The 26890-nt window shown below is 58.0% G+C and overlaps 1 protein-coding gene across 11 annotated transcripts; it reads right to left on the bottom strand.

Moving 5' to 3' along the window:
• Window positions 1-6563: 6563 nt before the first annotated feature.
• On the bottom strand, window positions 6564-26545 carry LOC110599283 (uncharacterized). Of its 11 annotated transcripts, none has more exons than XM_078048630.1 (4): window positions 22992-26545; window positions 22579-22754; window positions 18729-18838; window positions 6564-12392 (listed from the first exon to the last, which is right to left on the bottom strand). In XM_078048630.1, exon 4 carries the CDS (start codon window positions 9128-9130, stop codon window positions 8630-8632), a length of 501 nt encoding a protein of 166 aa, XP_077904756.1. In that variant the 5' UTR covers window positions 9131-12392; window positions 18729-18838; window positions 22579-22754; window positions 22992-26545; the 3' UTR covers window positions 6564-8629. The 11 variants fall into 11 exon arrangements, 5 of the variants coding, with proteins under 5 accessions (XP_077904756.1, XP_077904753.1, XP_077904754.1 ...); XM_078048627.1 differs by having other exon boundaries at window positions 16431-18838; window positions 22992-26540; XR_013438391.1 differs by having other exon boundaries at window positions 10284-17012; window positions 17158-18838; window positions 22992-25603.
• Between the last annotated feature and the right edge of the window lie 345 nt (window positions 26546-26890).

Here is a 26890-nt window from a genome sequence, read left to right as displayed (position 1 = left end):
TTTCCACTGAGGTGGGGCTGGGCTGGCTCTCTCCTGTGGACAGGTGAAGTAGAACCTCTGGAGCCTGCCCAAGGAGTGCCAAGGACAGCACAGAGCACAGCAGTTCACAGCGTCTCAGGCCCGGCTGGTGGAAATTCCCCAGGGTGACTTCTCAGCCCCAACGCCCACGGAGATGCTCCAGGGAGGGTCTGGAAGTTAGTGAAAGGGAGACTTTCCCAGCCCAGGCCCAGCACTGCCCAGTTGAAGCCATGTGGGCAGGCACATCGAGATCATCCTGGTGATCACAGACTCAACCCCACCGCAGGGCACCAGGGCTTCTGGGCAGGGGCAGGTCCTTCAGGATGCCCTTGGGATCTGAACGGTCCTCAGGAGCTCCTCACAACTCCTGGCCTCTGGTCTCAGCTTTTAAGAAGTCTGTACTTAGTGGGCTTGGGGAGCCATTCGGAGCCCACCAGGGTGGACAGAGGCTCCTGCTGCTGGGGTGCTGCAGGGCCATCAGCAGAGAGTGCCTGCCAACCACACTTGGGGTCACCACCGAGCAGAGGGATGAGCCGAGAGCCCCTAGGACAGCTGCTGCCCCTGCTCCATGCGGCCTGCTCCTGGGGTCCGTGGTGTGGAGGAGCTGGCCGGCCATGAGCCCTGGAACTTGGCAGCCAGCCACCAGGCTCCCGTTCCCCAGGTTCAGAAGAGCCCTGGGCAAAGAGCATGCTGTCTCCTGGCCACCCCAGCCCAGTCCCTTCCAGGGCCGTAGAGCCACTCAGGAGCCTGGATCCGGCGGTCCTGCTGCAGGCTGACCACAGGGCAGTGTGTCCTCTCCCCAGGCTCAGGTGCCCTTGCAAGTGTGTGCTCAAAATGATACACCAGCAGGGAGATGAAGGCAGCTAACAGTTCCTACAGCGGGATCCCAATCCCAGATACACACGCGAGAATCGGGAAGAAATGCCTGCCTGCCCCGAGGGCTGCCTCAGAGAGTTCTGGAAACAGGCACTTTCACACCCCACTTCCTGCTTTTCCTCATTTTCTACAAAGACTCTTTATTTTAAAAAATAGGGCTGACCACAAAGTCCAGTCTGGAATCCATTGGGAGCCTGACCCCAGCTCAGCCCGATGGCCCTGTCACCATGTAACTCTGCCTCGAGGCTCCCTGCAGAAGCCCCCACCCCACGTCATCCCTTGAGGCATCTGGAAGCCGAGGCCATGCCTCTGGAACCCGCTCCTCCTGCCCTCCTCGGTGTGATGGGCTCCAGCCCCCACCGGCCAGCTGTCCCTCCCCCCAGGCCAGCTCAACTCCGTCAGTGATGTCCTCGAACACCCGCATCCACTTCCTCCAACAGGACTGTGTGCACCCTCCCCTTGCTGCGAGGAGATGTACCCGCTCTGCCCACCCTGTCACGGGGCCAGGAGAGATTAATAACACACTTAATTTCACAAGCACAGAAGGTTGCATCTAAATGGCCAAAATATTTGGACCACAGCACGACAAGTGAGCTCATTCCGGTGGTTTTAAAAGCTGACACAGACGCCGCTTGGCTTGTGTTCACGGTGATCGCGTGCCAACACGGCTGAATGGTGAGGTCGCCCGGGATGGCGCCCCAGACCCTAGGACCCCACGAACACCAGGGATGGCCACAGAGGGGGAGCAGACAGCACGGGGTAGGCCACAGCACGGCCCCGCCCCAGGCCTCATGTACTGGCACCCAGGTGCCCTGAGGACCAGGTCCTGCCCAGGGCAGACCAGGGACCCAACCACGAGACCAGAGAGGAAAAGGAGCCAGTGGTGCAAAGATGCCCCCAGCGCTCCCGAGCTCCATTAGTGCCTGGAGGTCGGGTCAGGTCTGCAGGAGATGGAAGGGCCGGCCTCCTGCGGGGGCCACAGAGGCTGTCCAAGTGGGCCCAGGAGGACACCGTGCAGGGCGATCTGGGTGTCTGGCGAGGAGCCTCCAAAGGCTGGGCGGCCCCCGTCTGGAAGAGCCCAATTGTTAGGGAAGTGGAACAGGAGCTACAGGAAGTTCTGACCCCGAGGGGCCCACGCTTGGTACCCCTGTCCTCTGAGCGCTGGTCCCTTGTTCCTCATGCCAGGGATCGATGTGATATCGGCTCCATTTTACCAAGAGGAAAACCAGGCTCCGAGGTGGGTAGGCATCGGCTCTCTTCACCGCCCACTGCACTGGGGTCCTCCTGGGAAGCCCCCAGGCTGCTTGGCTCAACTTAACTCCAGGCTAGCTCAGCAGCTAGAGGACTTTCCAAAACAAAGGAGGGTCCCAGGCAGGCCTGGGTGCCCCTGCCTCAGCCCCTGGCCCCTCCAATTTTGCACACAGGGACTCAGGCCCAGAAGGAAGGTGCTTGCCCACGCGCCTCCCGGCACACAGGGCCTCCCAGGCCTGGCAGCCCCTCCCTTGGACTGCCCAGCATGGTGCAGGCAGCACATGCCCAGGGGGTCTGCTGCCTGCCCTCCAAGAGTGCCCCCTGCTCATCCTCACGCCTGCTGTCCCCAGGAAGCCCTCGAGCAGCTGTGTCTGGAGCCCCTGACACATGCCCTTGCTGAGAGCTGAGCAAAGAGCTAACAGGATTTCCCTGCTGGCCTGCCACTCCCGCGCTGACCCTTCAGTGGTGTCTGAAGAGGAATTAGCACAGGCTCCCTCCCTCCCCCCGCCCCAGCTGCTCCAAGTGGATTTCCTCTGCGTTCAGCCTGGCTCCTGGCGAGGCTGGACTCCGGGCCAGCGGGGAAGGCCCCTGGACAGGCGTCAGCTCTCCTGTGAGGCAGCCAGTCCAGGTGACAGGGAGGGGCCAGCGTCTAACGTGTTCACGGGAGGTCCTGTCCACCAGGCCCAGGCAAGCACCCTGAGGCTCTGACCCTCCCCTCTGCCCTAGAGCGTTGGCCAGTCCTTCCTGGAAGGCTGCATCTTGGGACAAGTCACAGCTCTGAGTCTCAGTTTTCTCACCTGTGAAATGGGACCCAGTAAAGGCCCGCGCGGGCCTCGGGGCGCACAGAGCAAACAGGACGAGGTTTTGCTTTTTAAAAAAATGGTGGAACATGGAGCGGGAGGGAGGAAGGGAACTCCCAGGCACTGCAGACTCCTTTGGGGTGGGCTCAGAGGAGGCCAGCTCCTCTCCTGCTGCAGCGTGACCACCTCTGAGCAGTGCTCGGCCTACTGTCTTTGCAGGGGTCTCTTCAGGAGGAGGCGCCCACCTGGTCAGTACCACCAGCAGAACAAGAGAGTTCACCAAGCCCTCGTCCACATCGGCTGTGAGGTCACTGTCTAGACCCCAGGAGGCCGCCCAGCCCCTGAGGGAAGGCAGCTTCTGGAAGCAGCAAGGCCTGTGGGGGGGCGTGTCGCACCTAATCTGCAAGGAGATTAACAACAGGATTAGACTCAGCCCGGCCAGGCCAGCAAGGAGGCAGGACAGGCCCAGAGGCCACGGGCATGGGAATGGACACCAGGAAGACAAGAAGTGACTCACACACAGGGAAGCCAAAGAAGAGAGGATGCTGACTCACTCAGGTGCCACCAGAGGGCTGGAGCGATGGCACAAGGAGACCAGGCCGTGCCAGCACTAGATAGGCCAGCAGTAGCAGAGAACCCAGGTGTCAGGCTGCCTTTCTAGGAGGATGGACCCTGAGAGGAGGAGGAAGATGGGGTCCGAGATGGCTGGGGTGGATGCACCAGGCCAAAGGGGGCCTGCGAGGGATCCAGGCAATTCCCGCCCTCCACGGTAGGCCAGCGCTGCAAGGATTCACCCGAGCAGGGGCCGATTTCTGCCCTCGCGCCTTGAAGTGAAATCACAGAGGGGACCCCAGAACCCAGCCAGCTCTCTCCAAACACAGGGAATAAAGTTGCAACCTAAAAGTGATCATTCCAGGGCTGTGGCTCCGTGGTAGAGCACTTGCCTAGCAGGTGCAAGGCCCTGGGTTGATCCTGAGCAACACACACACACACACACACACACACACACACACACACACACAGTGATTCTGCATATCAAATTGTGTGAGATGCAGCCAAAGCAGTGCTTAGAGGGAAATGTTTAGCTTTAAAGGCCTGCATTAAAAGTAAAAAGATTTAAAGTCAATAACCTAAGGTTCTATGTTAAGATGATTTTTTTAAAAAGAAGAACAAAGTAAACCCAAAGTGAGTAGAAGAAATACTAAAGATAAATGCAAGAAATCAATGAAACAGAAGCAGATCATAGAGATGATAGTTGACAAATGCAAAAACTGGTTGGTTGAAAATATCAGCCAAATTGACAAGTGCCTCATCAGAATAACCAAGAAGAAAAGAGAGAGCACAGAAGTGGTTTTCTATTAGGAATGGGAAAAAAGTACATAGGCACTGTACATGTAAAAAGATGTAGGAGAATGCCACAAACGACTTTTTGCCTTTAAAAATGTGACAATGTAGAGGAAATGAACATGTTTCTTTCTTCCTTTTTTTCCCCTTTTCTTTCTTTCTCCCTTGTCAATCTTTGTTTCTTTATTATTTTTTTATTTGTTTTTTTTCACCTGAGAATTGAACCCAGGGCACTCTGCCACTGAGCTACATTTTCAGCCCTATTTATTTTATTTTGAGACAGGGTCTTGCTAAGTTGCTGAGGCTGGCCTCAAACATGTGATCCTCCTGCCTCAGCCTCCAAGTCACTGGGATTACAGGCGTGCACCACTGTGCCCAGAAACATATTTCTCAAAAGAGAAAACTTACCAGAATTGACTCAAAATGGAATATAAAGTCAGATCAGCCCTGTAGCTCTTAAAGAGATTAAATAGACCAGAAATCATCCTGAAGGAAAACTCCAGATCCCAATGGTCTCATTGGTGAACTCAGTCACTTAAATCTTTTATCAAAGATTTAAGAAAAAACGTTTTTTTCAAAGATTTAATAAAATTCTTTTCAAAATATTGTATTAAACATAACAATATATAAAAGAGTAATATTCATGATCAAGTGGGATTTATCCCAGGGATGCAATGTCAGTTTCACATTTGGAAAATAATCCACAGAATTCACCATATAAACAGACTGAAGGGGAAAAGTCACGTAGCAGTTTGATTATTCCAAAGGATTCTGAAAAAGGATTTGACAAAGTTCAACATAATTTCATACTAAAAAAAAAAACTCAGAAAATTAGGCATAATAGAGAATTTTTTCAAAGTGATAAAAAGAATCACAAAACAAAACAATCTCATTTTTTAAAAAGACATATTTAACAGTAAAAATGCTGACTTATTTCCCCCTTAGACTGGGAACAAGAACGCATGTTCTCTTGCCACTTCTACTCAACATTACCGTTAGTCAAGAAAATGAAATAAAAGACAAAAAGCTCAGAAAAGAAGTTGAAGTGCTCCTTTTTGCAGATGATGTGATTATGCATGTAGGAAATCCCAGGACATACACAAACAACAATCAGAACCAGTGAGTGAATTTAGCAAGGTCACAAGATGCAAGGTTGATATTTTAAAAAAAAATTTTTTTTTTTGCTCTTATGTGTTATCAGTAAACAATTGAAAATAAAATATTTTAAATTTCACTTATAATAGCACAAAAGAAGTAAATTGTTTGGAACAAATCTAACAAAATTTGTTCAAGACATCTATACTGTAAAGTAAGAAAATAAAAAAGTTATAGGTGAACACAGATATACCATGTTCATGGATTTGAGAGCGGCATGTTGGATTACAATTACCTCAAACTGATTCAACACAATTGCAATAAAATCCCAACATGAATTTTGATAGCAACTGACAATATGATTCTAAAAGTCATCTGGAAATAGAAATAAATGACTTGGAATATTCAAAGCAATTTTTTAAAAAGCAATTAAAACAAAGTTGGAGAATTGACCCTATGTGATTTTAAGTCATTTTATAAAAATTACACTAATAAGTACAGTTTGATATTGGTCTAAAATGAAATGTGCATATGTATAATTTGGAGGACTAGAGCCCAGAAGCAGACCCTTACGTATGGTTAATTATTGACAAAAGTGTAATGGGTAGAAATTTTGTGGAAAGGAAGGCTTTTGGATGTTCTGCCAACTAGATACCTATATATAAAAAATTAAGTGTCAACCCTTATATCAAACACAGTAATCACCTTAAAATGTTTCATAGGATCATAAACCTAAAAGCATAAAGCCCCTCAAAGAAAATACAGTTATTTGCTACCTTGGGGTGAAAACAGGACTCTAGGATAGAACACAAAATCATACAACCTTTTCTTTAAAAAGATCAATTGGACATCATCAGAATTGACAAATTTTGGCCAGGTGTGTCGTGGCACACACCTGTTATCCCAGAGACTCAGCGGCTGAAGCAGGAGGATCACAAGTTTGAGGTCAACCTCAGCAACCTAGAAAGACCATGTCTCAAAATAAAAAATAAAAAGGGCTGGGGATGTAGCTCAGTGGCAGAGTGTCCCTGGGTTCAATCCATGATACCAAACACACAAAATTTAAATTAAAAAGTTTCATTCTGCAAAAAGTACCATTAGAAAATGGAAAGTCCAGGCACGTATCAAGAGGAAATATTTGCAAGGCATATACTACACAGAGGACTTGTGTCTAGAATATAAAAAGAGCTTTTAAAATTCAGTATTAAGAAAACCAACAAGAATTTTAAAGGCAAGAGATTTGAACATACATTTCACAAAAGGAGACACATAAGTGCCGATAAATACATGCAAAAATGCTCCCTGAGATGTCCCCACATCTACTGAGATGGCTAACTTTCAAAGACTGACCATTCCGATTGGTGGCAAGGACGTGGCAACTGGGGTGCTCTGATCCGGCCCTGGGGATGTAGAGGGGCATAGTCACTTTGGAAAAAATTTTGGTGTTTCCTTTAAAAGTTAGCTATTCATCTCTCCTGTGACCCAAGCCAGCACTTGCTCTTGGACTCATGCCTACAAAATATTTGCACACAGCCGTACAGCAGCCCCCTGCAGTATGGGCCCCTGCCTCCTGTGTGTGTCACCAGAGGAAGCAAGCAGGAGACCTCGCACCACAGTGGTGTAGGAGGAAGGAGGTGGCCCTGGAGGCCCTGGAGCCCCAGCCTCAGCTCTGCCCCTTGCTAGCCGTGTGACTTCCCCTCCCCAGCCCTCTGCTTCCTCAGCCACAGGGCCTGGGAACAGAAGAGCTGTGTGCAGTGCTCCGAGGTCACAGAGGGGGACAGCAGTTCAGTGGGCAGCAGAGTCCCAGCAACAGGACGGGGTGCCAGCAGAGCAAGGCTCTTCTCTGGGGAGGCGGCAGGGTTCAGGGGGAATCTCAGTCCAAGGCAGTGGGATGTGCTCCTCCCAGGAGGAAGAAGGATGCAGAACGGCCCTCTCACCTTCAACCGTGAACCTGTCCATCTCGTGGGGCAGGAGATACAGGCTTGGGTGTCAGGCAGATCTGGGCTCAAATTCCAGCCCAGCATTGTGATACTGTCCTGGAATCCAAGGCTCCAAAACCCCAGATTCTCGATTATAAATGGGCAAGAGAGTTAGCAGCTCCCCCCGTCAGATACAGGAGGGAGCAGGTGGGCTGTCGCTCCACTGTCCATGCCCCTGTCCCCTCGAGGATGCCTGGGGCAGCAAAGCCCAGCTCTCCAATGGCTCCTCATTGGCAGAGCTGAGCATGAGGAAGCCCCAGGTAGTGGTTAGCATGGGGACCCAAGAGCTTCCTGGTGGCACCTTCTGGCCAGCCTCGTCTTCCTGGCTGACCAGCTCCTGGGTGGCTATACTCAGGCCCAGGAGGTGCCCCTGGAGGCAGCTCCTGGCTTATGCTGTGCTGGGCTTGCTCCTTCCTTCCTTCCGACCTGGGCATTGAACCCAGGGACGCTTCACCACTGAGCCACATCCCCAGAGCTTTTATTTTAAATTCTGAGACAGAATCTTGCTAAGTTGCTGAGGACCTCACTAAATTGCTGAGGCTGGCGTCTGACGGGCCATCCCCCTGCATCAGCCTCTCAAGTCTCTGGAGTTACGGGCGGGCACCACGTGTGCTGGGCTCTTTCTGGAGGCCCCCGTGTGACCTTGCTCAAGGGAGTTCTACAGCTCTGTGGGCTCCACGTGTGCCGCCTTCCCTGCACTGAGAGTCTGGAGATTGGTCCCTTGGTCCAAAGGAGGCAGCCACAGTTTCAAATGGACCCCACGGCAGGACAAGGGCCAGGCAGGTAAGGGCCAGGCAGGTTAGGCCCAGGCAGGGGGTGTGGCCTGTGCTGCTGAGCCAAGGTGCCACCTGCAGGCATGGGGCTTACTCAGGACGTGACTGGGAACTAGAACCACACACTGCCTCTGATCAGGAAGCCCATGGGGTCCAGCTGTGGTCCTTCTGCTCCACGCAGTGTGGACTGGGTTTGAGGGTGCAGTCCAGCTGGCAGCAGGATGATCTGGAAGGTCCACCACAGCTTTATCACAAGTCTGAATCCTCAACAGCATGACAACAAGACTGGGCTCAGCTGGGACTGTCACCCTGTGCACCTACACATGGCCTCATAAGCACATTCTCAGGGTGAATGGACTCTTAAGTCACAGCTCAGGATTGCCTGCATGTCCCATGGGGGGCAGAGGAGAAGCCATGGGCTTCTGACCTAGGCTTTGAAGTCCCGTGGCTTCACTTGCACTTAGTGTGCTGGTTAAGCAAGCTGCACCGTCCATCAGATTCCAGGGACCAAGACTGAGACCCAGCTTTCAGTGGAAGAAGAGTTATTTTGAAAGGGCTCTCTGCTAGGCTGTTTCCTCAGGAAGCCCATGAGAAAGGCACTTACCACCACCAATAGCATCATCATCCTCACCCTTATCATTACAAACTTCACCATCATCACCACCAGCATCACCACCAGCATCATCACCACCACCACCACTCTCACCAGCATCACCACAACCATCACCATCACCACAACCATCACCATCACTACCACCATCACCATCATCACCATCACCACAACCATCACCATCACCACAACCATCACCACCATCACCAACACCATCACCACCATCACCACCACCATCACTGTTACCACCAGCATCATCACCATCAATACCATCACCACCATCATCATTATCACCACCATAATCACCACCACCATCACCATCATCATCACCACCATCACCACCACCACCATCATCACCATCACCATCACCATCATCACCAGCATTGTAGCATCACTACCATCAACACCATCAACACTACCATCACCAGCATCACCACCACCATCACCACCAGCATTGTAGTATCACCACCATCAACACCATCATCACCACCATCATCACCATCACCACCATCACCACCAGCATCATCACCATCAACACCACCATCACCAGCATCACCACCAGCTTTACCACTAGCATCATCACCATCACCACCATCACCACCAGCATTGTAGCATCACCACCATCACCACCATCAACACCACCATCACCAGCATCACCACCACTATCACCACCAGCATTGTAGCATCACCACCAACAACACTATCATTGTAGCATCACCATCATCAACACCATCAACACCATCATCACCAATATCATTACATCATCACCACCATTATCACCATCATCACCACCGTTGTCACCATCACCACCACCATCAGCAGCACCACCAGATTCTTTACCACCATGGCTAACGCCATCTTGGCAACCTCATTACTGGGGAGCACCAACTGTGCACTTATGCTCTCTGGGTTGCCAAGACACCAAGTCACAGAGTGACTTACCTGAGCCAACCTGGCTGCAAACTGGTGTCCACCACATCCCTCCCCAAGGACTCTGCCTCACACACCCGCTCCTAAGTCCTCCCGAGGCTGACTGGGCTTAGCCCACGAGTCCTCTCCACAAACGTGAGGGCAGGCAGGCTCCTGGAAGCCTAGTCTCCTGCTCCCGTGCAGCCGAGGAGCTTGGGAGCTGAGGGGACTGGGACATCGCAGATGTCCCGCCGCTGTCTACACTGATCAAGTTGATTGAATAATTGCCACTCCTTCATTTGGCGTCAACGCAGCCTTGAACCTGGCTCTTTTACAGAGGAGTTCACCAGACCCTCTGAGGGAGGTGACTCTGGCTGGTCAGTAGTGCTGCCTGCTCCCCCAGGTCAGGGGTCTCCTCCAGCTGGAGGAGAAAGGCTAAATGACTGTCCGAGGTCAGGGAGTGACCCATGGATGAGGCGACAAGAGGAGCCCTGCACCGACCACTGCCTGGGGCACTGACGACTAAATCACCCCAAGGAGCCGAGTGTGATTTCATTTCTAGTCCATCTACAGGAGGGGGAAATCAATGCTTGCTAAATGAAAAGGAAAAAGATTGGCAGGAGGAAAATATATTTCCAACTTTTAATAGTGCGTTATCGACAATGACCATCAGAGGTAAAGAGGGAGGGCCCACCTGGCTGAGTGGCTTGGCTTGACAGAGGGACACGATCTGGGGACTGAGGGCCAATGCAGTGGGAGGGCAACAGACTCCTCTGCCCAGTCGGGGTAGCGGGCACTGTGGGTGAGCCCAGCTGAATGCCACAGTGGGCCAAGGGGGAGCAGGGAGGTGGTGTAAGGGGTCATCTGTGGACAGAAAGGAGAGAGAAGAAGACCTGGTCTCCTGCAGGGGCGGGAAGCACCAGGAGGGAGGGCAGGGAAGGGAGGAGGGGATTCCTGGGGCAAGGGGCAGGCACCTCCCAGGACCTGGCTGGCCCCGAGGCCCACCCAAGGGGGTTGAGGGCCACGTTGGTTGGGAGGGTCGGTTTTCTTGCTCCCAGAGCTCTGGTGTGCATTCAGGAAAATGCAGCACAGGACTCCTCGGTGCCGGCCTAGTTCCTAAAGCCGGGAGGAAGCAGCGCCCAGCGCAGAGGCTGCCCGCCCCGTGGGGGGCGATGGTTCAGCGAGCACAGCCTGGGAGGGGTGGAGGAGGGAGGGCGGGACACAGGTCTGTCTCAGGCTGGCCCAGCGGAGTAGGGGAACGTTTTCAGAGGAGGAAGCCACAGGAACGGAAGGCTCCACGGCCCTGCTGAGAGGAGGAGGAGAGCCCAGGGTCCAGGGCCCTGCATCAGCCTCGCCTGTGCCCCTGACCACACGGGAGCATATTTACAGCCAGCCTAGACCCTGGGGAGGCAGGACGTGCCCTCAAGCATCAGGATCAGGAGACTCCAGGCCCCAGGAGGCTGGCCTGCGGGGCAGGGCTCCTCGTGGACGCAGCGCAACCCACCCATCCGCACCTTCCCTTCCTTGTCGGTTCTCTCCAAATCGTTGCTCTTTGCACTGTTTCTGAGCCTCCTGACCACAAGCACAGGGCTATGTCTGAGCTGCACTGACCTTGGGACACCAGCCGACCTCTGTAGCCCTGGCTGGAGTCTTCTCTTTACCCCCAGCTCCTGGTCACTCTTTCCTCCCAGGATTAGCCACTAAACTATGCAACTCTCCTGGGGGCTTGCAGAGGTTGTCACTGTATCCCCAGCTGACACTGCCAGCTCAGGATCTGGGCCCATGCAAACACCCTGCCTTTGACAGTCCCTTGTGGACACAGAGATGGAGGGAACGGTAGCCCAAGAGGTGTCTGGCCAGGTCTGACCCAGGCCTCGTGAGGAGTTTGGCCAAGTTTACAAGGTGAACTTGAGGCAGGTGAGAGCCAGGTGCCACCAGCGTCTCTGGGGCCTTCCTCAGTCTCTCATGACATCTGTGCAAAGTAAAGGTATCTATTAGCCACAGCGCTGCGTGTGCCTGCATCAGGGGCCTATCCGCAGGACGTCCTGCCACAGGGGTACCTTCAGATCATGTGTCCTGTGTGTGATGCATTTCTATGCCATTTCTGCTTCAGTCCAAAAACGTGATTCATTTGAGAAAGTCCAGAAAACATAAGACGACAACGGACAAGAGGCCGAGAAAAATGTCAATAATCTCTCCCCAATGACCCTGTGATCTGCTCCTCGCCTTTCTTCTGCACCTAGAGGGACATGCGGGAGTTGGACACGGTGTGCGTCTGCGCCGTCAGCGTGGTCCTGTCCCTGTGCCCCTTCCTCCTGACGTCTCGGGTAATTTAATCTGGTGAGGTAAGTGTCGACGGACCTCCCTCACGTCACTCATTGAATGAGCCCTCTTCTCCGCCACACTTCCCATTGTCTGCAGCTCCAGAACATTCTTGATGAGGGTCCGTCAGGGTCCGGGGGCAGGCTAGTGGCAACCCGACCGTCCCTGGAATGGAGTGCCCCACAGCGTCCTTGTCCACCTCTTCACGGGACCTGTGGTCTCCCTATGGGGACTCTCTGGTCTGGAGGTCGGAGGGTGGTGGGTGGACCACGGGTCCCCTGCGCCCCCAGCCCCACTTCTGCTGCGTCCTTGCTCTTGGCAACTTGGTTACTGATGTCGACTTCTTGGGGCTTTGTGGGTGAATAGGTTGCCATATTCTTGCTGTCCACAGTAGTGACCGGAACTAGGTGTGCCCCTGCAGGGACAGTTCATAAGAGGATGGAGGGAAATCCGAGGACCGCCCCAGCCCACGTCCCCTAGAGACGAGCACCTGCAGAGCCTCCCAGCCCCACACCCACACACTGTTCAAAGGAGCACAGTAAAGGGCCCGCCCGGGGCTGCAGGGCACAGGGTGCCGCTTGGGGCTGGAAATGAGGGCCTCCCACACCCTGGGATTAAAGGGGAGGGGAGGGCAGAGACAGGGAGGACCGAGGGAGGGGCACCTAGCAGGGGGCACGCCCTGGCCCCAGGGGAGCTCCAGAGGGTGCTGGGAATCAGCAGCCTGGTGGGCTGGACTCGCTGCTCTCTGACGTGGTGAGCAGGGGGCTGTCGGTTCAGCCTCGAGGACCCCAAGCAGGCAAGGGTAAGGGCCAAGGGACAGAGGAAGATGTGCAGCGGCAGTGTTTTTCTATTGATCTGAGGATGCTCTTTATTGTCATGGCGCTGCCCATCCCTCCAGCAACCGGGACAGGACCCCCTCTCATCTGCACTGTCCTGCGTGAGCCAAGGCCCGTGGGACCAGCACGGGCTGTGCCTGGGGACATTTCTGCCATCAGTACTCAGGTTTGTCAGGCTTCCTGCCTACTAAACAGATAGTGCTAGGCAGCTTTAAAAATGTCGCCTCTGGCAGAGAGATGCGCCCGGGATTCAGCGCAGCACGGGCAATCACAGGGAATTACCGTCAATTTATTTGGAAGGACTAAAAACAGCAGCATCGAGGGCTGGAGAAGCCGCACTCGGGCTCCCGGGAGAGTCTGGTTGTCAAGGTAAACACCAGAGTCCCCGCTTGCAGGAGGCAGGCACAGCGGGCTTCCAGGGACCCCCCACTCCTGATGTTCCAGTCTCTCTGTGGTCCCCTCCCATGCTGGACAGGGCCAATCTGGGTGACCAACAGGACATTGTGGAAAGGAAGAATGTGACTCGGAGGTTGGGGTCCAAGGGACGAGGGTCTTCTGTCTTCCCCCGCAGGAAGCTGACCACTCGGGCAGCCCGAGGAGAGATCAGAGGCCTCCTGCCCACCGCCAGCTCCCGCTGGCCAGCCACCCAGCCCTTCTGAGCCGAGCCAGCCCAGCAGACAGCCTGGTGGCTACCTCCCGAGGAACCAGGACAGACCCTCCTGGGCACACTGCCCCTGGCTTCCCGACTCACAGAAACTGGGAGTGCGTGGGGTTAGCACTGCTGTAAGCCACTGTGCAGCCAGGGAACGGCTAGCTGCCAACCTAGGCTGCAGTGCCAGATCCAGGCGAAGCCCATCCGCACGGGCTGCCCGGCCACGCAATGCCACGGTCTTTGAGATCAGAGCTCAGGGCGGAGGCTCTGGAACTTAAACCTCTCTGCAGAGCCACTGTCACCTTTTGGCCTCCGTCTTCCTTCTATAAAAGGAAGGAGCTAAGAAGGACACTTCCAGCTTGACCTCCTGAAGTCCACAGAGGCCATGTGAGACCCCCTCCCCTACTACACCTGCCTCCATGACAGGGGCCAAGTCGGCCTGCACAAGCTCCCAACTCTAAAAGCACCAGAGCACAGTGTCCCTCTAGCGACCCACAGCTCTCTGGTGTTCATTTCCAGAGAAGAAACTGTTATCATGGACACCGGCCCCAGTGATGATTACACACAATGAACGTCCCATGATCTGCCATCTGCAACCTGGAGATAGAGGACAGCTGCTGGTTCAGCTCCTGTTCAAGACAGAAGGCTCAAACCCAAGAGATGCTATGTCCAGGGAAGGAGATGGACATCTGGAGAAGAGAGAGAACAAACTCACCTCTCATCTTAGCCTGTTTTCTGTTGCCATTACTAAACACCCGAGGCCAGTACTTTATAAAGAAAAGAGGTTGTTTAGCTCCCAGATCAAGAGTATGATGTGGGGCTGAGGATATGGCTCAAGCGGTAGCGCGCTCGCCTGGCGCGTGCGTGCGGCCCGGGTTCGATCCTCAGCACCACATACCAACAAAGATGTTGTGTCCGCCGAAAACTAAAAAATAAATATTAAAATTCTCATTCTCTCTCTCTCTCTCTCCTCTCTCACTCTCTCTTTAAAAAAAAAAAAAAAGAATATGATGTGGCTTCAGTGGACTCCAGTGGCAGGGAGGTCACTGGTAAGAGAGGGAGGAAGTGGTCACTAGTGAGAGAGGGAGCAAGTGCACCCAGATGGCTGACCTTACTTTATTCAACCCACTGTCAAGGGAACCAGTGCAGGCCCAGCAGTCCTGGCTCACTCCTGTGCAAAGGCTCTGATCCCTTGCATGGGGGAACCTGAGACCCAATCGTGCCACAGCCCTACCTCCTAAAGGGCCCACTACCTCTCGGTACCATCCACAGGGATCCCTCAGACATTCGCAGACCACAGCAACCTCCCTCTGCCTTTCTGTTTGGGTAGCTCCCACAGACGGGGTGAAGCCCACTAGAGGGGGTGGGTTTTGGAGCTGATCTCTTCTGGAAGTGCCTCACAGACACACCTAGAGTGAGGCCACCAGCTCCCGGGGCACCGCGGGGCCCAGCTGAGTGACACATGGAACTGACCCTCGCGGTCCCCTGTAACTCCTTTTGAAAATCAAGGCATGTTTCACGTGCCACAGAATCCCCGTTTCACCGTGCCCTGGGCTTGCGAACACACAGCTGTGCAACCTCACCCCGACCTGATTCTCCTCTGCCTCGGCACCCCAGAGGGGCCACGCCCACCCTGCCCTGCCCCGGCCCTGGAGATGATGGGCTACTTTCTGTTCCTGCCGGCTTGCCTTTCGGGACACTTCAGAGCGCGAATCCCACAACACGCAGCCTTCGCTCCTGGCTTCTTGGAGTTACGGTGGCAGGGGCCAGCTGAAGGCTATTCCACTGACCAAGGCTGCCTAGCCATTCACCCACACGTGGACAGCAGGCTGTGCCCACTTCATGGCTCTCATGCATAGAGCTGGCCCACCCCCAGGACAGGAATGAGCCAGAGGAGCTGTCCCTTGCTTAGGGAACACCAATCCTGCACCTACATTTTGATTAAGTCCTATTTGTGGGTTGGCTCGGGAAGACCCTGCCCTCTGGATGGGAAAGGCACGGCTTTGTTGACGAGAGGCAGGCAGGGCCCAGAGACTCGAGCCCCACCCAAGCCCATCTTCCTGATGTTCAGTCTCCCCGTGAGCCTGGGGTTGAATGACACCAAGAGGCCAGGGGTCAGGAAGGACCCTGGCCATGGCAAAGCCTGCTGACCTCGCCACGGGACCCTCCCAGGTGCCCCAGAGGCCCGGGACCAGCATGCCTGCTCCCTCCCCACTGCCTCGAGGAGGCTCAGGGCTGAGTGAAGGCCCTGGAGCTGGCCCAGCCTCTGCCCAGCCTGTGGCAGCAGAGGGGCTGCTGAGCCCACCCCTCAGTTCTCCTCCTGTACCATGGCAGTAACAATACCTGTGCAGGGGCAGGTGCTGGGGCCATGGCGCCACATGCTGGGCCTTCCACCAGGTGGGATGGCAGGGCCCATGAGCAAAAACCCGCTCTGGGGAGCAAGCGACCAAGTACATGGCGGAGGAACAAAGCTGGCTCTGTGTGCTGCACCGGGCCAGGGATGAGCTGGGAACAGGTGGCCCTGGCCCATGTGTGGCCTTGTTGACTACTTGGAGGCTTGGTGCCCCCACGGCTGCACACTAGGTCCAGGAAGTAGACGGCCTGCCTGCAGTCCCTTGGCACCCTCCCCTGCCAGCCTGGTCCCTGCAGCCTGGCCTCAGAGGGCCGGAGCTCCAAGGCTGGGCTGGGCTGGAGACCAGGCCGCCTGCCCTAGCCCGAGACCACGCTCCATCCTGGTCTGCACCCGCTAAAATACATGATAAAGGGAGGAGGACCAGGCAGAGGTGAAGGGGGGGGAAATGAAATGGTTCTGCCTGACTCTTCCTCCCAAGGCCTCATACAGGGAGGAGGAAAAGGGGCTGGGCCACTCTTCCCTGGCCCCGTGCCTCAGACACCGGCTGCCTGCCCCCCAGGTGACGATTTGGCCACCCGTCCACAGATAGGGCCATCCAGTCCCTGGGTGCACCTGCGGGCTGGAGACCTTAAAGCAGGTTCTGCAAAGATGGAGCTTTGGCCCGTTCCTGCACTTGAAGCTGGAGCCCGGCCTCCTCTGTGTGTCCTGGAGAGCTGTGGGAGACACCCACCCACTGGCACGTCCTGCCCCCCAAGGGCACCCAGGCAGGTGGCCAGGGGTGGCCTGTGGGCAGCTCGGGCCTTCACCCCACCAAAAAGCCTTGAGACGGACATTTCCCATGAGGCCTGAGGTGCTGGCCATGCCGCTCCAAAAGGTGTGACGTGCGGCCTGTGGAGAAGCCAAGCCCCAGGGCTGGACACAGCTCCAGGGCAGCACTGTTTTCCAACACATGAGGCCCCGGTGTGGTCAGAGGAGCCAAGAGTCAGTCAGGGCCCCCGCTCCCGTAGGGCTGGCCTCCGGGGAGCCAGGCAGGGCAAAGCCACTGATGAACGTGAGGTCCTTACATGGACCTCCCTGTGTGGACCCGGGCCCTCAGACTGGCCTACCTGGAAGCAGGGTGGGTGCCGAGACACCTGGTGAGCTCGGGTCCTGGTGGGGTCAGACGGGCTCCTGGTCCAGTGTGTCCAGTGCCCTCTGAGGACAGCAGGTGAAGACAGACCCAGGGAGAAGCCACATGCGGTGGGGGCAGGCCAAGTGACGCGATGCCCATGAGGCCATGCCAAGCCTCACTGACCCCTCCACTCACCCAGGAGGACGACGCGGGATCCCTTCTCCTCACCAGGCCCTGGCCACAACTCAGAGTGCAGGAACAGTGGGGCTCCCTGGCCCAGCTGGGTGCTGGAAAGTCTGGACACAAGGTGGGCTTTCCCTGGGGTCCGACTCGGCCGGCACAGCTGTTTCGGAGTCAGAAAGCCGGGCGCTGGAGGCGAGCAGGCACCGAAGCGTCTCCCTCCAGCCCCTTCTCAGAGGCGAAGGAGATCACCACCCGCTGGTGTGACCTCAGTCTCCATCCCAGGCCTCAGGCCCTGGAAAGGCCCAGCAGGTGGACTGGAACTGGATCACCATGACTGGGCTGGTCACCAGCATTGGGCTAGGCCCTCCTGGTCACCCCACCCCGAGGATTTGGCCCCAGAGATGGAGACCAAGGCCTGCGGCAGTGGGCAGCCCACACACCAACCTGCTTCCCTTACCTGCACCTGGTGGAGCCCCTCCCCCGGGCTGCTCCTCCACGCTTCCCCCTCCTGAGGAGGATGCGTCCTTCCTGGGGGACGGTCCACAGGTAGGCTGGCCCTCACAGAGTCCACACTCCAAGGCAGGGTGTGGGAGTTAGGATCTGCTAGGCTAGGGGCAGTCAGAGATCAGAGCCACAGCCCCAGGCCCAGTGACCAGCTGTGCCAACCCTGACCGGGGTAAGGACCATGGAGAGCAGGAAGTGATTCTGTGACTGATGGCTACAGTCGTGGTGGGCTCAGCAGGAGTTCAGCCCTGGGCTGGGTCTTGCCTGAGAGCACTGGGGAGCCACAGAGGGGTTTAGAGGAGTGCCATGGGTGAACTTCAGGAGGCCAGGTGGGGAGGGAGGGCGGGCACAGAGGCAGGCTCCCCTGAGGAGGTGGAGGCCGGCATGGCTGGGGACACCAGGACCAGGCAGTGTGGCATGGCCAGAGTGGGACAGGGTGGGCACTTGCCATTTCTGCCTGGCTTGTTTCTCAGAAGGCCGCTGTCCTGGCCAGGGGCTGACCTCCCGCCACCCCCACCAGGTAGGCTGGTCCTGGCTGGCTCTTTGTGGGAACTGGGGATTTCTAGCAGGTTCTGAGCCAGCCACCTGGGCTGTGCCATGAGTTCGTGTCTTGAGAGGTGCGGGTCTAGGGGCTACAGGTGTCCACAAGAAGTCCCCACGGGAGGCAGATGAGGTCCCGCCCCACAGGTCTCCCTCGTCCCCATCAGAAAGTAGCCAAGGTGATGGTACAGTGCAGGTGGGTAGGGGACATAGGCCTGTGTTGGGGACAGAAGCTGGGCGGGGAGGCTCAGCACGTGCGTGAGGTTCTGTGGCACCTTTCCAGGGCCACCCAAGGCCCAGGGCAGCCTCAGGCTGGGCACGGACACCCTCCCAGAGTCAATGCCTGGGTCTGGGCACACTGAGGCCCAAGGAGCAGACCTGCCTCTCCCCTGGTGATGGTCACCTTGGGAGGATGGAGGCCAGCCCTCCTGACCCAGGGCACCCCACCCCGCCTCCACCTCCAAAGGTCAGGTCCTAGGGGATCAGGTGTCTGTGAAAACTATCCCCCGAGAATCATCCGGAAGCTCCATTTCCAGACAGGGCTAGGGTTCCCGAGGTTGCCCAGAGCTTACCATCCACGTGACAGGTGGAATAAACTCCTTTGCCTCAGCTGGGAGCTTGGGGTCCTTGTTGGGTCATTTGTCCACTCAGCTGATTTCTGTCAAGGCCCCGCTAGCATGGGCTGGAGGGACAGCGATGACCAGACAGAGGCAGCCTTCAGGGAGTTTGCAGTCAGGGAGGAGAGGAGCCTGCCCCACTCTCCATATTCCCAGTGACCACGGCACCATGCCTGGGCTGGGAGAAGGGCAGTGGGCAGCGGGCAGCGAGCAGCGGGCAGCGGAGCTCCTGGGCAGAGATCCAAACCACAGCCTCCAGCCCATTGCCGGAGACCTCTGGCCATTGGGAAACTGCGCTCCGCAGCCCGGGGAGGAGCAGCTCGCAGCCCGGGTGCCAGCCAGGTGCTTGCCAGCCACTTGTGGCTCAGGGAATTGCTGGTCTTCAGGGGCCGCCAGTTCAGGAGATGGAGCAAACTTGACTTGCCAGATCCCAAGCCAGAGACAGCCTCAGTCCCCAAGGGAGTGGCACAGACGGCGGGTCCCTTGCCAGCCCCCAGCCAGGCCACTGTGGCCTGCTGGGAAATTGGCGCCTCCTCCCCGCCAGCTGCTGGTTTTCTCGAGGGCGCGCTGGGTGCCAACTGCTTTGACTTGTTTGGAATGGAAATCTCCCCTTCCTGATACTATTGTCACTAGTACGTCCCCCCAGAAGCGGGGATCTGGATGTGCCGCGGCGGCAGCAGCCTGCCCTCCCGGGGCGTGAACAAGCCCATCTGTTTCCACTTTGGATGTGGCGGAGGCTCAGGGCGAGGGCTGCCGTCTGAGCCCACAGATGCTGAGCAGAGATGGGGGCAGCACCCACGGCACCCACGGCGGGAGAAGTGCTTGGATGGAGATAGCCACCGCCGTGGGGCTGAGGCCAGGGCGCCCTGGCCAGCCCCCCACAGCTGCACAGGTTTGGGGTCCCAGAAGCTCTTCTTCCTGTGGCACCAGAGGCCAATGTGGGCTCCCTGTCTTTGCACCCCTCTGGCTTCCCTGCATGTCCTCAGGACCCCCAGCCTGCTCCAGGTCCTCGGGACCCCCAGCCTGCCAAGCCCAGCTCCAGCCTGCCCCCCTGAAGCTGTGGCACCACATGGTGGGTTTAGGGCAGGGCATGCCCTTGCTCAAGATTAAGCACAAACTTCAGAGACTCACAGCCCCAGGTTGTCTCCCACCTCCCCTGTCCACCTGTGTCACCTCCAGGTCCTATGCACAGCAGGGGCTCTGTGGGCTCCAGACCTCAGAGAGGAGGAGGGGCTTGTCAGTACTTGACTGGCAGGTGCATCCTAAGTAACATCATATTTCAGGATCAAATTACGTTGCATGCACGGACAAAGGTGGCATAGTGAATCCCACCTCTGTGCCCGACTGTGATGCACCAACAGAAAATCAACTGAAGAGCTACATCCTGTCTGAGACTGAGTCACGGTGGGAGTGGGGGTGACGGTGCAGAGGCTGCTGTCAGGTTTCTGTGGCCAGAACAAAGCAACCTACAGATTAAGACGTGGACCCCTGGTTCCTGGGGACACCCACCTGTCACAAGATCCACTGATGAGACAGTGTCCATTCTCAGAACAGGCGTTCATGGATGGCGTGTGACACCCCTCCCAACTCACAGACTCCCCCACCTCCTGAACAGGCAGGAGCCCCGGCTCAGAGCTGGGACAGGCCCTGCACTGACCCCACTCTCTCCTCAAGGCAGCGCCTTGGAGGCTGTGGGCCCCCACGCGGCCACCTCCGCTGCAGCTCCCCCCGACACATACCACGGTCACGCTCCTCCATGCCTGTCGCCTGCCGCCCTTCCAGGCTTCCAGGGCCGGGGTGGGGAAACTGAGGCACGGGGTGGTGAACAAGCTGCCCCAGGCCCACTGCCGGCCTAACTCTGTAGACAGTGTTCTGGAAGGCGGCTCGTCGCTCCCACCCGTCCCTCGGAGAGGACTGGAGCACCGGAGCGCGTGTCCAGGAGGCAGGGACGCTGCCTCTGGTCTCGTGGGCGGGGGGGGGGGCAGCTCAGGCCTGGGAGGACCCTCTGGCCCAGCTCTCAGCCTGCCTGAGATCACACGTCCTTGCACAGTGGGTGCAGGGGCCTGGTGGGCTGCCAGCCCTTCTCACGGTCCTGGGGACTTAGACCCTGGGCCCAGGGTGCCCCTGAGTTTATTCTTGTCTGTGCCCACCCAGAGCTGAGCCCTGACCCCAGCCGGCCCCCACCACACCCAAAGCCAGCATCTCTGGCCCTGGGGCTGAGGCTTCTCTGGCTTCCTTGTCTTCAAGTCAGGCTAAAGGTGCCACGGCTCTGGGGGGCTCCGGCTTACAGACGGCAGATCCCTCACTCCTGAGCCTCCACAGCACCGGGCCGGTTCCCCACAGCAAACCTCTCCTGCCATGTCTCCCACGGTTGGTTCTGGGTGCCTTTCTGGCACCACCAGGCACCAGCTCACACGCAGTGCCACCCTGCACAGCCTCACCACCCATATGCTCCGACCCTGTGGACACTGCCGCAAGTCTCAGGCCAAGACTGCATTCTGTCCCCATCAGTCCTCCCAGCGACTGTGTGACATGGCTCTGCCACTTTCTCTGTGGTTAGGGGAGAGGACGGAGCCCAGACCTGCCTGAGGTGGACAACAGACACAGGTCTGTCAACCCAGGTCTCACCCGCGCTCCCTCCAGCCTGAGGGTCACGGCAGAGCAGCACACACGCGTGGCCTGTGTCCACATACACGCCTCCACGGGCCATGTGAGGGTAGACACCCCAGAGCACGCCACACACAGGAGCCTGGGACTCAAGGACCCCGGAGGCTGGCACACACCTCACCCTGCAGGGGCAGAGGCTGCCCGGTGGCCCACACGCCCACTCGGAGCACAATTACACATGGTCCCTTCCCTCCCCACCCCACCCTACGACTGTTCCACCCCTGCCGGGAACTGGGTAGAAGAGGAGGTCCACCCAACTGCTCCCCATCCCCAAAGCAATGACATCGTTCTTTCTCCTGCCATTAGCAGCTCTGCTGATGGGTGGCCTTGCATGGTGACTCAGCAGCCGTTGGCCAGTCCATAAAACGGCGTTGCCCGCAGCGTGTCCATCAAGACAGACTCACGTGGCCCTCTCTCTGGGCAGTCTTTTCAGGAGGCTGAATGAGGTGCCCAACCTGAACCCCATGGTGGGGAGCTGGCAGGGAGCTGCTGCCCAACCCCTGCATCTTCAGCCCAAGGCCAGGTGACCATGCTCCTCCACGATGCCCCCCCCCCGCTGGCTCCAATGGGGCAAAGGACCCCCAGAGCAGCCCCCCCACCGAGAGAGCCCAGAGAGGGCTGGGAGCCCCAGGACCAGGTTGCCATGGAATCACGAGGGTCTACTATCCACCGGGGACCCAAGCCAGGTGTCAGCAAATTCCAGCAGTTCACATGTCCTGTGACAAAAATGGCCCTGGCCCAAGAAAGGAGCCCTCGAATTTCCTAGTATGAAATTTCAAAAAGCAAAGCTGTCCCAGAATCCAGATAGGTTTATCCTCGAGGAGAGGGGCTGCGGGGCTTGCTGACCGTGGGGCTCCCAGGTCGGTCCCCGCCGGGATCACCCCTGGCCTGCCCCATTCTGGCCGCCACAAAGCCAACCCAGTCCTCCTCACCCAAGGCCAGCGTCAGCTCTGGAGCCCGCCCACTGTGGTCACCCCCTGGTGGGAAGTGGCTCACAGGGGAGGGGGACCTCTGTCACCTGGGGTCTGGCAGCTGGCTTGCCTTTCCTAGGATTGCTTGGGCAGCACTGGGCAGCCCTGGGCAGGCAGGCAACCTTTCCATCTGGCCACCTTGGCCAGGACGTAGGATTCCCACTGACCTGCAGAAGGGACCCCTTGGTGGCTCCCCACCCAGCAGAGGGGAGGGGCGGCTGGTGGCTTCCTCCCGGCAGGGTGAGGAAGGGCTCCGTGTCATTAATCCCCTGGGGTGAGTCCCCCAGCTCCCGCTGAGCTGGCCCCTGCTCCAGCAGCCAGGGCCTCGATCCCAGGTGCATGACTGTCACCAAGATAAAAGAGACATAATTAAATTCCAATCAACTGGGTGATTTGTTATCATAATGTAATATTTCCCTCCAGCCCCTTAATCCCACAGATCTGCCTCCGCCAGGGCTGCGGGTGGGGGTCCCTGCCACTCTAGGCCCAGCTGCTGGAGCCCCTGCCCCCACACACTCGCCCTCCCCCAACGCCAAGCCCTGAAGGTGATAATGAAGTCATTTTTCTGAGGAATGCTCACCTGGAAGACAGCTTGTCCTCCGGCCAGCCAGCTAATCGGCTCATCGAGCTGGGGAGGCAGGCCCAGGGGCAGTGGGGTGAGCAGGGCGGGCCCTGCTGCGTGCTGAGCTGGGAGCCTGCTGCCCGTGGGGGGGACCGTGTGGAGCCTCCAGCCGAGACCCTGCCCGTTAGCCAGTGTGCACAGGGAGGGGAACAGGGGACCTGGTGCCAGGGTCCCAGGAGAGATGCATCTACTCTGTCGCAGCACGGCTAAGGCAGAGGGCAGAGCCTGGGCTCACGCGGAGCCACTGTGCCACCTTCCTGGGGCCTCAGCTCCCTGTCTTTGAGGTGAGCCTCCTAACACTGGGCCACTTGAGGAGGGGAGCCCTGAGCCAGGAGGCAGAGGCCGTCTCCCTGCCTCCCTGGGGCCTGTGTTAGAGAGGCCGAGGGGCCACCCCGAGGGGGGCAGGGCTCCTGGGGAGGAGGTCACTTTGTTTACACCTCTGGCCCTTTCTGTGGCTTCCACGTTTTCTAGATACGGGTCTGTCGACCGTCACGGGGTGGGAGGCCTGAGCTCTGGGTGGCTGGGCAGGCTGAGGACCCAGGCAGCTGGGAGCTCGTCCTGGGCAGGCCTGCGGCCACAGGGTGCAGGGCACAGGGGTGTCAGTGGCAGCAGGACCCCTAGACAGCAGCTCCCATACCTGTCCTGGGCCTGCACAGCTCCGGTGTGGGCTGGTCACCTCTGAGACCCCATCTTCAGGGATGCAGCTTTCCCTCCAAGCTGCAGGGCCAAGGAAGTCACCTGCTGGCCCTTCCTCCTACCTGATTCTCCCAACACCAGGGGACAGGGAGACGGAAACAAGGCCAGAGAGGGTGCCCCAGCCACACGGCTCTGAGCGCCAGAGCTGGTTTGACTGCAGCGGAAGGACCCCAGAGCTGGGCTCTCGACCTCCCCAAAGGCTGCACCTGTCTGATGGAGGCCCGCACAAGCTTCGCTGCTGGGAAAAGTGATGGACGCACATTGGGGACAGGAAATGGACACTGTGTCCAAGACACACCATTGAGGAAATAATGGAAAACAACCCACATTTTGACTCAGGGGATTATGATGCAATTCCTCAATAAACATAAAAATTCTCAACAATAAATAGAAGGAACAAAATTAAAACTTGGTGGGGTGGAATCTCCAGTGGTTCTCAGTTGGTCGACTTCCGGGTTTAAGACTCTTCTCCCTGGGTTCGGATCAGGGGCTGGTGAAGCCAGACCAGTGAGCATCTGATGGCCCCCGAGGAGCTGCTGTGAGGTTCCCTCCCGAGGGACACAGCGGGTCACGCAGGCAGGTGAGGCCGGTGAGGCTGAGGCTACGGCTCCTGTGGTGGACACGCCACCCAGGCTGGAAGGCCAGGGGCACAGGGGCGGGGGGCTTCTGGGCTGCACCTCTGTGGCCAGCTCCCCACTCCAGGAGTGGGCCTCCTGTGCAGAGAACAGCACCCCACCACCACTGGCCACACCACCCAGCTGTGCTGCAGAGCCTTGCGCCTGCCTGCAGAAACCTAGTGTCCAGGCCCCTGGACCCAGCAGCACAAACGCAGGGACTGGAGCCCTCAGCAGGTGCCCAGAGCCCCGCCTGGCAGGAGGCCCCGGAGCTGTGCCTCTGCATGTAACCTGGAGCACTCAGGGTGCAACACCAACCCCCAGGCCTTTAGAGCCTGCCCTGCACGTGAAGCAGGCTGGTGGGTGAGGAGGCCGCCACAGAACAGGCCTGGCCCCAAGGCCTCTCCTTCCTTCCCCAGGGCCTCTCCTTCCTGCCCCAGGCAGTTCTGCTCCAACTGAGCTCCCAATAACAGCCTAAAGCTGGGCGGCAAGCAAGGGCCTGGTGCCCCGAGAGCCAGTGCTCTTGGCTGCCTGGGGAGGCCCAAGGGCCGCGCTCCAGGGAGAGCTGGCCCTGGTGATTAGTCCTGTCTGCCTCAGGGCACGAGAGGCCCTGCCAGCGAGGGCCTGGCTGCTCCCTGTCCCCACAGAGACCACTTCATGTCTCCCTCCAGAGTGTCAGTCACACCTTCTGAGGCCTTCATGACATGTCCTAATGTACCCCGCCAGGCGGCCACCCCCCCATCAGTCCACCTGTCCATTTGTCCACTCATCATCCTGTCCACCTCCTCATCTGTCCACTCATCCCATGGCCTTCAGCTAAGTTCTGCAGGTAAGGGTGCTAGAGGGTGAGCAGGAGCCTCCATGTGGCCTGTCTCCAGCTCGCCCAGGAAGCTCCATGCCTGGCTGCACAGAGAGACCTGGACAGGAGACGACCTGTAGGAGCCGCCCCAGATGACCAGCAGCTCCACGAGGGCCCTGAGCCCCGTGAAGGAATTTGAGAGGGGAGTGGAGGGGGCTGGCATGGGGCCTGTGCTTCCTGGGGACAACCTTCCAGCACAGGGACATGAGGGGACGGAGCGCACACGTGGAGGTGGACACAGGACAGTGTTGTGCAGAAGGGGGCCAGAGGTAACAAGACCTGGACTCCAGCTTTGACTCCCTCTCACCTGGGCCTCGGCATCCTCCTCTATGGAGCGGAGGTGCTGGCCCAAGTCACAGCAGCTGTGTGGACGCACAGCCACAGGCTCGGAGCTGGACACACGTCCTGGACCAGAAGGAGCAGCTCCTGGCTGCCTGGACACTCACCCACAGAAGGAGGCCAAAGCCGGGCCCCCAGGTGGCATGGACTTCCAGGAGGCATCCCCCTGGCTCCCAGCTGCAGGAGGGAAGAGCGTGCAGGGAAGGGCCCGGCCTCGGCGCACAGCGAGAGCTGGGGAGGGCGGCAGCCCGTGCCAAGGTGGTTACAGCAGCCCTATTCATCAGCGGGGAACTGGAAACCTCCCAGCTGCCCAACAATGGTGCTGGGGAAGCCAGCGGCCTCGCAGGCAGCTGTGCGGGCCCTGTGGGCACATAGCTCTTGGCAGCATCGGCAGCGTAGGCAGGCAGCAGGCAGGACCAGCCGTGTGGGCACGCTGGAGGGCCAGGCAAAGGAGGGCACTGCGGGGGACAGTGGGTTGTGGTCTCCCGTGTCCCTGTCCCCTGGCTCCTTGGGAAGCCCCAGGGTCTTGCTGTCTACCTTATAATGTAGAGAAGGGGTTTTGGTGTCCCACGGCTGGGGACATTACAAATGGTTCTTGTCCCAGTGCCTCTGTCCTGCTGGGCCTCAGTTTCCTCACCCCTGAATAGGGTGGCCACTGTTCTGTGAAGCCAGAGAACGGACCTGGCCTGGCCAGCAGGTGTTCAGGAAGGCACACATCACGAGAGCCTCTCGGATGGCGAGGCTACGAAGGGAGGGGACCCCAGAACTGCAGGCTGCCTCGCGCCCCTGTGCTTCCAGACACGGGACCTCTGCTCGTCTCCCACTCCACCCTGCAGCCCCTGCCCTGTGGCTGCTCTCCTGAGCGTGTTGGCCACGGGGGCCACAGGCCTCTGCATGCTCTCAGGCTGGGGCCCGAGGACCTGAGTGGGCAGCGGGGGGGAGGGGAGAGCCAGGACTACCCAGCCCCCGCTCGTGCAGGAGCCCAGGCATAGCACTGTGGGCCTGGCCAGTCACTGGGGGACCCTCTGTCAGGGGTGCAGGCTCCTGGGGAGGGAGGTGGGGGGGTGTAGAGGGGCTGGAGCTAAGCTGCGTGGCTGCGGAGCAGGGAGCCGAGGGGTCCCCCAGCCCTCACCTGGGGCACCGGGCGGGCCTTGGCCTGGGAAGTGGACACCCTGCGCTCTCAGGACAGGTGAGGGAGGAGCCTCCGGGTTCCTCATAGCGTCCAGCACTCAGGGAGCAGAGACCCAGGCCCCTGACCCCACGAGCCCGGCCCAGGGTTTGCAGAAGCTCAGCCCAGTCTGAGCCCCAAGGTGGGCGGGATCCCTCAAAGCGCTTCCAGCCGTGATTGC

The sequence above is a fragment of the Ictidomys tridecemlineatus genome, chromosome 4, assembly GCF_052094955.1.
Source record: "Ictidomys tridecemlineatus isolate mIctTri1 chromosome 4, mIctTri1.hap1, whole genome shotgun sequence".
Taxonomy (NCBI): domain Eukaryota; kingdom Metazoa; phylum Chordata; class Mammalia; order Rodentia; family Sciuridae; genus Ictidomys; species Ictidomys tridecemlineatus.
This window is presented reverse-complemented; position numbering and strand designations above follow the sequence as displayed.